At 43.3% G+C, this 12,035-nt stretch overlaps 1 protein-coding gene across 2 annotated transcripts; it reads right to left on the minus strand.

The window, feature by feature from the left end:
• Window positions 1–2,268: 2,268 nt before the first annotated feature.
• On the minus strand, window positions 2,269–9,497 carry LOC126400041 (protein phosphatase 1 regulatory subunit 3C-B-like). Of its 2 annotated transcripts, none has more exons than XM_050060454.1 (3): window positions 9,070–9,497; window positions 7,167–7,612; window positions 2,269–6,843 (listed from the first exon to the last, which is right to left on the minus strand). In XM_050060454.1, exons 1-3 carry the CDS (start codon window positions 9,126–9,128, stop codon window positions 6,263–6,265), a joined length of 1,086 nt encoding a protein of 361 aa, XP_049916411.1. In that variant the 5' UTR covers window positions 9,129–9,497; the 3' UTR covers window positions 2,269–6,262. The 2 variants fall into 2 exon arrangements, with proteins under 2 accessions (XP_049916411.1, XP_049916412.1); XM_050060455.1 differs by lacking the exon at window positions 9,070–9,497 and adding an exon at window positions 8,299–8,439.
• Window positions 9,498–12,035: the final 2,538 nt, after the last annotated feature.

Consider the following 12,035-nt stretch of genomic DNA (forward strand, 5'->3'; position numbering starts at 1 on the left):
TGACTGGAGAAATTTAACTCTAACTGGCAACTGGGTGGCGCTATAACAACAGAAAAATGGCTAAAATGAGACAGATCGCTGTGGCTGCAATCGTACTATCAAATTCACAAAAACTCTGTCTGAATACATTGCTCTTCTTAATGGGTTCAGTCGACTATTTAATCTGCAGTTTCCTATGACCTGTATCCCAAACACACACCATGTGAAACTGTACGTGGGCTACTGTGCACTCAGTGGGTATGGACTAGTAACTAGTATTATCATCATTATTATTATTATTAATAAGGAGAGGAGAGAAGACAGGGATCAAACTGTTGATCTTCTGATGGAGGCCGACCTGCAGCCTGGTTGTGTGTATGTGTGTGTTATGTAACAGTTGTGTGGCCTCTCTCAGTGTTATATAACACTAATACTCTGTCTGTCTGTCTGTCTGTCTGTTTGTCACAGCTGATGAAGTCAGTGATGTCATTATGATGATGTGATGTCACAACAGTTGGGTTGTGACCAGCTGATCTGCACCAACATGATGATGTTTTAATCTTCATGTGGGGAGTTAGTGTGTGCGTGCTGATGTCTCTTCCTGTTATATAACTCTATAATCTGTGAATGGAAACACTGTGACAGAAACAAACAAGTCACAGGGTCACATGATCACAGCAAGTCTTTTTTGTCAAAGAAAATGTTCAGTCTGTGTCGTATTAGACATCTGTGAAGTTTGTCCTCTGTCTGCAGCTGTCTGAACCAAAGAACAGCGTGAACATTCAGAGCGCTCACTCTGCTGCAGAATCTGAAGACCAAAACATCCTCTGAAGTTCACTGCACAGCACGCCGCCGAGTATGACTGCTTCACCTAAACAGCCTCAGTCGACTGATGAATCAAATCTCTGACTTTAAAGGGCCAGCCCCAGATTACTGATTATTGATTACTGATTATTGATTATAGATTAATTACAGAAAGATAAGGCGGCTCGTTGAGGTCAAACTGTCTATGTCACTGTGACGTTCACTCACAGCTGAGTGAACCAACACGTCCTACAACATGCATATGGGCCAATGATACAACTCTACAGCATGTTGGAGCTTTATTATATGTATCTGTTTATTTAAGTTATATTTTCTATTTAAATTCTCTTTATTGACGTTACATTTTGTGCACTAATGTTATATTCTGTTTATTTTCTGTGTAGTAACTTTGTATATTCAGTTTATTCGTGTCCATGAATGAGTGTGTTTTATTTCTGTCTCTGTGATCTGTGCCTGCTCTCTAATCATTCAGATTCCTGTAGCGCTCATGTGTTCACAGTTCACTCAGTCATCTGGAAGAAGAATGTTAATCATCTCTGCCGCCTGTCGCATCTCATCAGTCTGATGGTCTGAACTCAGCAGTGTTTACTACACCACAACACAGATCAACGACGACAGGGAGACCAACTGAAACAAGAAGAAAAACTGAAACTATATAGCAAGTGTTGAGAGTCAGCAGCTCTGTGGAAACTCTGACACAGTTATAATATTACAGCACTCTGAAATATATACGATATGATTCAGTTATAGTTCTGTGTGTTTACAACACTCTGATCTATGATTCACTCTGCTTGTATTAATGTGAGACAGTGCTGTATCATCAGAGTATTAAAGTTAAACTGAAACAGACTCACTCAGCTGATCAGATACATTAAAGGAGAATTACGTCCATTTACAGAATCCAGACATGTTTTACTCCTGACGACTGAGACGTCCAAAAATACCAGTGAACATGAACGTCTCTCCAACAGAGGTAAAACTGATCTGTGATGTCAGTGTTTACAGCTTGATGTCACAGTGTTTAGGATGTGATGTCACAGTGTTTACAGTGTGATATCACAGTGTCTATGCTGTGACATCACAGTGTTTACAGTGTGATGTCACAGTGTTTACAGTGTGATGTCACAGTGTCTATGCTGTGACATCACAGTGTTTACAGCTTGATGTCACAGTGTTTAGGATGTGATGTCACAGTGTTTACAGTGTGATATCACAGTGTCTATGCTGTGATGTCACAGTGTTTACAGTGTGATGTCACAGTGTTTTCAGCTCCTGTTGTTTAACTCTGACTGACTGTCAGGAAAATAACACACTGAAATGGTTCCCTTCAAAATACGACCTCATATTTTATTTTTAAATCTAATTTCCTCTGATTACAATAAGTCACTGTGATGTCACTGAGTTTTCTGATGATGTCATAAAGTTTGGAAGAAGAGAAACAAAAGACAGCGAGCAAACAACAAACACTATAAATATTAGACTTTTATTCTGAAAGGAGACACACAAAAGGAACAGCCAGTCACTCCCTGCTTACATCACTTCCTGCTTCAGCAGTACGCCATGACATCATCATTACATTGCACTTTACAATACAGTCTTGCTACAGTACAGCTGCTAATGCTAGCAGCCAGCTAGCTTGCTAGCTAGCCAACTTAAATGGCATTTATAAGTCTGTTAGCACAAGCTAAAATGGCGGCTAGCTAAATTGTTGCGTTCAGGTCACGTTGGAGTAAAGAGTGAACTTTAACTCTGAAAGTTAGCCTGAATCTCCACTGATTAGCCCCGCCCACAGGACGCTACGACACGCAGCCATGTTTTCATTTCATCACTTAAAATTAGAATAATGTTTCAGACAAAAAGGGAACTGAACTGAGTGTGAACACTTTGTTTACCAGGATCAGACCTGAACACACCACAGCTCTCTGAACACTGAACCAGTTTTACAAACTGTTCCCATCAGTCACAGAAACAGAAACAAACTTTAAGTTTATCTTCACTTTCAATAGTCAAACTTATTAATAACATACAGCAGTCAGTTGGTAACAGTTTTATTCCAAATAAAAACACATTTTTTTCTGGGGTCACTTGGTATTTACAATAAATCTGACGTGACTTGAACGCAGCACGACGCCACCTGCAGTCAAACATCTCGACTCCTCCCATATTCACTTTAAATACACTTTACATTTCCTTCAAACCTTCCTGTCACATGCTTCATACGTCAACACACACACACACACAGATTTTATTACGGGCTTTTAATCTGGTAAACTGGCTACAGGAGCAAACAGGAAGTGCAGGGTTCACCTTTACCTCTCCGTCTACAGCAGTTACCATGACAACAAGACTACAGTCAGTGGCTAGAATGCATAGCAACAACTACCCGTCACCAGAGGAACCAGTGATTGTTAGCCACATGCTAACGAGAGTGAGTTTAGGCTAATAACAAAGAAGAAACAAAAACCTCCCACCTTCATCATCCTCATCCTCATGCTGCATTCACATGCATCAGGAAATAAAACCACCTGCATGAGCTAAACGCAGTGACCTAATGTGCTGTCATCATGTCGACAGCCAGAGCAGAGTTGTAATCTACACGGATACTGACAACTGAGACCACAGATGGCGGGCCAATAAAAGAGAAGCTCCTTTAAAGGGCACTTCTGCTGTTTTCAGACCTGGACGTAGTGGTTAGCTCGGTGGATTAGCTCCGGATGCTAACGGCACAGGAAACCACTCCTGGAGAACCTCGCCAACCAGACCAGACACAAACAAAACAGAACTAGTTCAGACAGCTGAGGAGCAACAGAACGTAGATCCATTATAAATTCATTCAGAAAGCTGGGGGAGGGGCAATACTGACGCACCGTGTTCCTGAACAGTTAGCATGAGTCCGTCAGAGCAGACATGTCTGTCAGGATCACATCCTGGTCACCAAAAACTTTCCTTCAAACACTTGACAACACGTCAGAGAAAAAACACCGCTGATGCTCTTCACCTCATCAGATACACCCCAGATCACTGAGGCATTGTGGGAGATGTAGGAAATCATCACAACACTTTCTCAAACACAGTTGGCCCCACAACAGTCGGCCCCCCATTGGCTCCTAACGGCCCCCATCGGCACCCATCAGCCCCTATCGGTACCCATCAGCCCCCAGTTCCTCCTCACAGTCTCTGTGTGGGAGTTGGTGATTGTGGTCTACATGCCTCCATCTCTGTCTGCATTCACAAACACATCAGCTGCTCAGGGTGAACCTGCTGAGGGTCCGAGGCCCTGAGGCCTTGAAGTCCTCAGTTCAGACTGACAAGAAGCAGATTAACCACTGCTACTCTCAGTTCTTATCCACGTGAGGCAGAGTCCAAGACAAGTATGAGTCCACATGGGCTCCGAGTCAAGACATCAGATCAGAAACAAAACAAAGTTCAAGAAGTCCAAGTCAACACTCCAAAAAACGGAGATAAGTCTGAGTCAAAACTTCCACAAAAAGACATCCAATTAAAAAGAAGTCAGAGACAAATTTCCTATTAGTCAAATCCAAGTCCAAAAAGCCCCCAAAAACCCAAGACAAGTCCAAGTCAAAAACCCAGAAGGACCTGAGAGAAGTCCAAGTCAAAGCCCCCACTATATCCAGCCAATTCCAAGTTGTCTTTGAAGAGCAGCGGCTGAGTTCAGAGGAAACAGTTTAAAGTGCTACAGTTCTGTCTCCATGTTGTGCTCAGTTAAAAAGATGAAGGTCTGCTGAGGAGTTATGAGCTGTGTTTAGTTGTGACGCCTGTAAAACCAAAGTCTTTTCCTTTAAATGTTCTTATTACAGCCCTGTAACATCATTATCGCCATCATCATCGTCATCGTCATCATTTAAAGGAACATAATCTGATACCAAAGGTAAAAGCTAAAAGACCGGCTGGTTTCCACTGACAACAGAGGCCAAAGCTCAGAGGACAGTATGAACTAAAGCGCAGGTTCTTTTCACAAAGTTTTGGTCTGTGAAGTTTCTAGTTTAGTCTCACACGGAGACGGGACTTGACTCAGTTCACTCTGAATTCACTCAGTTTAAAATTTAAACTCTATTTGCTCAGGTAAACTGACATGTCAAATATTCGAGGTGTTCAGAGTGAACGTTCCTACTGAACCTGAGAAGGACCAAGAGGAACCTCTCAAGTTGGACTGAATACAAATGTCCCCCCTCTGGACTTGTAGATGGAATATTCAGTCCATCTGTGGACACAGAGTCCATATGAGGACTCGAGTCTGAGTGTTGGGGAGTCATGACAGTTGGACTCAGCCTTGTGTAGGTTTTCAGGTTCTGGATGAATCAAAGGTGAACTGAGCTTGAAGGCATCAAGGTTTAACACACAAACAGGATTTCACACCGTAAAAACAACGTCGAGCAGAGACTACAGAAGGGTTTCATCACTGAGTCAGAAGGATTCTGGACTCAGTGTTTCAGACTGCTGGTCTTCTCTGACAGCTGATTCAGGAGCTCAATGTCCAGAAGGGCTTCTGATGAGAATCATGAATCAGCTGTCATGGTGAAAAAGAAAGAAGAACTGAAGGAATGTCTGAACTTCCCAAAGAGCTGAGAAACAAATCACAGAATGCATGAGTCCTCCATCGGTCAGCCGTCCTCGTGTTGTTGATGTGTCAAAGACAGGACTCGGTCACTCAGCTGTGCTGCTGGAGATCACTAAGTGTTGCGATGTTTAGAACTCTTAACTGTATTTACACTTCTGTGAAACGCAGATGAAAGATGAAGCCTTGTGAAGGTTTTTTAAACACCTTTAAGGCCTTGAAACTTTTATGGATCTTTGGGAGGTTTTAAGAAAGCACTTTTGAGTCCATGTAAGACCTCTGAACATTAGAGGTCATCTCCTGGATCCTTTTCAAACTTATTAAATCTGTTGGATGCTTTTAAAAAGCCCTTTGACTCCTGAATCTCTTGTGAATGTCTCAGTTTGTGGTCAGTTGCATATTTGAAAAAGTGACGAAGTACAAACTCTTGAATTGTTGGGATGCTTTTAAAAAGCACCTAAAGGTTCCTTTGTAACATTTTAAAGAGGCCATGAGGGTATCCAGCTGATCAAGCCAACTGTGGCACATCTGGCTGTGTTCTGGTACAGGAGGACCAGATGTGAACCAGGTCTGGCTCTAAAGGGGCAGAAGGGTTCCAGGAAAACCCAGATGTGCCAGATTGTGACCGCTGTTTGGCCGAGACATTTTGATGACCTGAATCGCCTTTAATGTGGAGTCTTCGTCTCCATCCAGACATTAAATAGTTAACGTTAGGGCAGCTAAAGTGGCTCAAGTGAAAGCAACAATCCGTAGTGTTTCCTACAAACATGCCCGGATAAATTCCAGAGGATATAATGTTTCGGTGCTCTTGTGAGGGTCCTGTGAATTTCTTACATCTTGGGAACAAAATCAAGGAGTGATTTTAAAATATCCTGTGACGTCTCACCAGTAGGGGGCACTGGTCTCCACTCGACCCCAGCTCTGCCACTCAGGGAAGATCCCTGCTGACGTCCTGGGACTTCCAAATGGATCAAACTGCATCTCTTCCCTCTTCTCTCTGTCACGGTCTCTCCGGATCTCCAGCCCGGCGGTACTGTCAGTGCTCTGGGACGAGGTGCTGTTTGGGTCCACCAGCCGGTAGTTGTGGCCCTGGTTGTTGTCCCAGAAGGTGTGGTCCTGAGTCTTGTACTGGATGCAGAACTCCACTCTGTTGGAGGGCTCAAGGACCTCCGGTACAGAGACAGAGAAGGAGAAGGTGTCGGTGTCGGGGCAGCCATAGACGTTGTTTAGATACTGACAAGGAACCTCCTGGAATGAGCACCACGAGTCGAAGGTGATCCGGACTGAGACGGACTTGTCAAAGCAGAGGTTTCGGACCTGGACGGTGCCTGAGAGCAGATGCTCCTGGACAGAACAGGTCTCCAGACAAACCTGCTGGGCTTTTAGGCGGTTCCTCAGGTCCAGGTAGTCTGCAGCCGGCGGGGTGAAGTCCAGAACCAGACCGGATCCACAGTCTGCAGCGTCTGGAAGAAGAACAGATCTTTAACTTCATTCTATCAGTCTACGTCACTGCATGGGTTTATGTCTCTTTTCTTCCTGTTGCATTTATAAAAACATTATTTTGTCCTGACGTTTGTTTAGTCTGTAAAATATCAGTAAATACTGAACAGTGATCGTCAGAAAACACCTGCGGTCAGAATACTACACATTCAAACCTGAAAATATTTATCTCAGTATAAGAAGAGGAAAACAAGAGAAAACTGACAAGAGCTGGAAACGATTCTTTCGTCTGACTGATCGACTGATCAATTGATCGACTGATCGTCTTCAGTGCTATTCAGCTCACCTTTATTGTCTCCAAGGTGTAGTCTGGCGGCGGCGCCCTCTATCTCCGTCAGGTGGAACTGCAGCTCTGTCAGGGCGTCATCCTCGGCCTCGTTGAAGACGTGGACCGTGGTGAGTGCAAGCCCTCGTGTGTCTGCAAATACCACGCTCTTCTTCTTCTTCCTCCTCAGCCACGCCAGGCCGCCGACGTCTGTGGCTACTGACGGTGAGGTTGTGGTTGCCGTGGCGACATTGCTGAGGGCATAGCCGCAGCTGCCGGAGGACAGACAGGGTCTCAGAGGTTCACAGCGCTTCAACAGAGCGGCTGCTGACGAAGGACAGTGGTTGTCATAGTTACTAAGGAGAGAGCGCAGAGGAGGAGAGCTGGCCAGGCAGATCCTCACGGCCATGTCGACGGGCATGATTGGAGACGGACCCCCGGGGCGAGGGTTCAGGATGTGGAGAACCCTGAAGACACAGAGCGGAGACACGGTTAGTTCTGACCGGGTCAACAGGACCGACTCAGCCAACAATCAGCTACTACTGACTCAAGTTAACTACACTAACTAAACTACACTAAGCTAACTACACTCAAATTAACTTAACTCTACTGAGCTAAACTACACTAAACTTACTATACTAAAATTATTATTATTCTACTTCTTACCGCTCTTAGATGCAATGTATTGAGCCTGTTTTTATTTTATGTTACTGTATTTTATTATCACTATCATTCTCAATTTCTATTTCCCTTTTTAATTGACTGTTTTTATTGTTTTAAATTGTGTCTTGTTGCTTTTAATTTCTCTGTAAAGCACTTTGAATTACCTTGTGTTGAATTGTGCTATACAAATAAACTTGCCTTGCCTTGCCTTAACTAAATTAACTAAATTATACTTAAGTAACTCAACTCAACTTAACTCAACTAACTGAGGTAAACCCAACAAATGAACTGAACTTGTGAAATTACACTTGGCTAACTAAACTAACTAACACTAATAACTTAACTCAACTCAACTACTCTGACCTTACTAAAATAAGCAACTAACTAAAGATAACTAAAGTAAATGAAATTAAGCTAACTCAACTCAGTTTAGTTCAAATAACTTAAATAAACTAAAATAACTAAACTAATCTTAACTCAACTAAACTACCTGCTGAAGGTGCACAACTCCTCAGTTTGTGTTTCAGCTGTTAAATTTTAGTTTGACTGTTCTGAGGTCAGCGACGTCTTCACAGGAAAATCATCATCACCACCATCATCATCATCATCATCACCACCATCATCATCATCACCTCTCTGCTGCTGTGGCGCTCTGACTGTCTGCAGCTCTGGATCATGACATCATCTCTCTGTCACTTTACAGTCAACTCCAAATCTATCAGTCATTTATCAATATTATTGATTCATTCAGCAATAAAAAGCTTCACAAACACTAACAACAACAAAATATAACAACAAAAAGAAGAAGACACTGAGTCGAATCAGAAAGCTGGAAATATCTAAAAGATGATGTCACATGTACCTGTACTGAGTGATGGTCTGTGTATTTACTGAGCAGTGATTAAGGTTAGTCTGATGTCACTGCTCCTCTGGACTGTTAATGACGTCATAAGAACAATAAGTTTAAGTATCAGTACAGAAAATATTTCACACAATATCACAGCTGCTGTTCGGATCAGCTGTTTCTTGTTTTTTTATGACGTGATGGAGACATTTTGTTCTTTTCACCTCTCGGGTTGTTTCAGACTAATCTCATCAGGACCAGACCCAGGACCGGGAGGAACAGGTCCAGTACAACCATCAGAGACATGAGGGACAGACAGGAGGACAGCAGAGACAGATAGAGACATGAGGACAGCAGCTCCCTGTCCTCGTGCAGGACAGGGAGCTGCTGTGGCGCAGTTTGGTCAGAGTCCCTCACCTGGTGCAGTTCATTGAAAAGTTTCCGTCGCAGTAGAACCGAGCAGAACGTGATGTCATCCAACACGAGCCGCAGCAGCAGAGAGCGCGAGACCTTCCTGTTTGTTTGTTTGTTTTTTAATTTATTTTAACTTGTTTTGTTTTTTATTTTTCAGCCATTTTAAGGAGACGCTGCAGCAGGTCCGCGCGCTCTGACACGCCTCCCGACACACAGACAGACATAGACACAGCAGCCAATCAGAGCTCAAAACCATCAGCTGCTCTCTCCCTCAGCCAATCACAGACGAGCCAAAAACAAGACAAACGGTCCATCTCTGACGTCACATCTAGGCGGCGCCTGTCCGCCAGACGAAGGATGTGGGGAGTTTCAGCCCTGAGTTTGGACTGACAGGCAGAACTGAGCTCTGACTGTTCACCAACAGAGAAGAACTACAACTGTTTATTCTGATGGGTTAAATTAATGAATGATACATGTTCATGATAATACACTTTATTTACTCACAGACACATTTACATTACATAAATAAGGTTTGTAAACGATAAAATTAAATCTGAGATGAAAAACGTGGTGCTCGTACGAGGAGGTGTTTGATATCGTAGAGTTTTAGTGTCTATAAGGTTTGTGAATTGATGTGTTTTGATAAAATTTTGTTTTCTCTGGAGCAGGTGAACTTCAGTCGACTCATCGCTGACCAATCAGACGGAGGAATTGTTTATGACACCAAACCAGTGGCGGCTGCTGGTCTTTCAAACAGGGGAAGCTCACTTTAAGTTTACATCATAAAAGTTGTCATATTGTAGCGAGGCAGTAACTTATAAAAGGAGCATTTAATTGAAGCTGTTTTTCAACCACACTCATGCCATAGAACCACAGCAACACACACCTCAAAGATTTTCAGATGGGTGAAAAGACCTGTTACTTTTCCCCACCCTTTGCACCAAATCAGTCTGAGGTGTTGATCTGCCCTGCTGTTTAACTCTAAGTTTCTCCTCGTAAGGAAGACTATCAAATGGCTTCGCCAAAATCCAGTCGACAATATTCAAATTGTCTGCCATTATGTGCAGCTTGCTTGCTCGCTCGCTAGCTGGGGCTGCCGCACAAGGCTAGTGTGACCGCCTGTGAGTGCTTTGGGACAGTGGAGGGGCTCACAGCAGCACCCGCTGCTTGGGGACAGTAACTGCAGAGTGACAGAAGTCAGAGTCTCCAAACACGAGTACAGTCTCCAATAACGATGCTAGATTTGTCGCTAGTCGTTTTTAACAAAGAAAAAGTCACTAAGAGGATTGGAAAAGTCTCCAGATCAACTCGGAACAACGGAATGAAACTTGAAAAATGCTCCGGTGGTGGTTTATATTTCAAGATCGCTGATTCGCTCATTTCGCTGTCAATCAAAAAGGGATTCAGCCTCAGACAGATCATCCAATCATCATGCAGAAGCCGGCCAGCCGAGGCCAGCCCACTGCCCCATAGACCCCCAGAGACACTGAGCGTCCGATGGGCGTGACAAAACCGAGCATTTATCCAGTGACTGTCTAGTTTCGCTGCAGTGGAACAACCCACTCTATGCTTGTCTAGTTTCGCTGCAGTGGAACAACCCACTCTATGCTTCCCCATTGAAGTCTTTGGACGCTGTTTAATGCACTGTGATGCTACGGGAATGAATGAGAAGAAAGTCGCGTCAGTGACCTGTGATATGTAGCTGATTCTGAACAAAAGTTGAACGCGTTGTAGCGTACATAGCGTACATTGACTACTTATTTTTTGACATTTTAGGGGAAGCCGAGCTTCCCTTGCAGTCTTAGAGCAATCGCCACTGCACCAAACACATGATGATGTTTTTAGCTGCATTTTAATATTTAACTCCCACAGTGAAAGCTGACTGTCTGATTCATCCCTGCAGCTCAGGACAACATGAGACAGCTGGAAATAAAAACTCAGCACACTGTCCATCAGCTCCTGTGATTATACACGTCACCATTTACACTCAGTCTGACGTCATGTTCAAGTGTTTTTATGTTCACAGTCTCTTCATCATCCAACTAAAGAACAAAAATACTCACTCTATATTTATACAGAATCATACCGACATTAACTTTAAGTCTTGCTGTTTGTTTGATATTTGGAAATAATTTATGGTGTTTCTACGTCTTCTTCTGTTGTAAGATGACAGACTAGAAGATTTCATCTCATATCATTTGAAGAACTTCCTTCATGTTTCTGACGACATCTTTTACAATGAAAATCTCTGTCTCTTTCAGATGAACTCATGGTGGCTGCAGAGGAAAACAGTTCACTGACATGGTAAACAGCTTCGTTGGTTATCAAACGGTCAGTGTCTGAGTGAATCAGGAGGAGTCAGCAGGTCAGACGGCATACAGTCCTGTCAGACCTTACTGAGGGCAATAAGGCTGCTATTGTAAAAAGGAGCACAGTGACCTTTTAAGGTGCTACAGACCTGAATATGAAAACACACTGAAGCCCTCATCTAACCCTGAAATATACCCTCATTATACCCTGAGATATACCCTCATCGTACCCTCATTGTACCCTCATTATACCCTCATCATACCCTGTGATATTCTGTCATCTAACCCTTATCATACCCTCATCGTACCCTGCTATATACCCTCATCATACCTTTGATCAGGAGAGAAGTGTTTGTGTCCCATGTGAGACTTAGTCAATGATCAGTTATTTTATCACTGTAGTTGTTCGTCACTCGTTAATCACTTGTTAGTTGAGTCAACGGTTGTGACTCACGTCAACCACGATCTTGTCCTCACCTTCACAAAGTAGCTTTGTTAGCTTAACCAAACTGCCGATCCCTCTGCATCAAGAAACAATGAAAAGGTCTTCATCATTATAAAGAGGCCGAGAGCTTCTGCCCAAGTTTTTACATTAGACAGAGGATCAGATAAACTCACCTCTGCAGCTGCTGAGCTCGTTTCTCTCTTCAGAACATCTGA

The sequence above is a fragment of the Epinephelus moara genome, chromosome 13 (genome assembly GCF_006386435.1).
Source record: "Epinephelus moara isolate mb chromosome 13, YSFRI_EMoa_1.0, whole genome shotgun sequence".
Classification (NCBI taxonomy): Eukaryota; Metazoa; Chordata; class Actinopteri; order Perciformes; family Serranidae; genus Epinephelus; species Epinephelus moara.

What these genes read in the sequence shown, in the direction of transcription:
- LOC126400041 (XM_050060454.1), bottom strand. Translation starts at nt 9,128, where the DNA reads ATGACATCACGTTCTGCTCGGTTCTACTGCGACGGAAACTTTTCAATG. An exon ending in TTTTCAATGAACTGCACCAG is followed by an intron (nt 7,613 to 9,069) that starts GTGAGGGACTCT and finishes CTGTGTCTTCAG; the next exon opens with GGTTCTCCACATCCTGAACC. An exon ending in ACACCTTGGAGACAATAAAG is followed by an intron (nt 6,844 to 7,166) that starts GTGAGCTGAATA and finishes TTCTTCTTCCAG; the next exon opens with ACGCTGCAGACTGTGGATCC.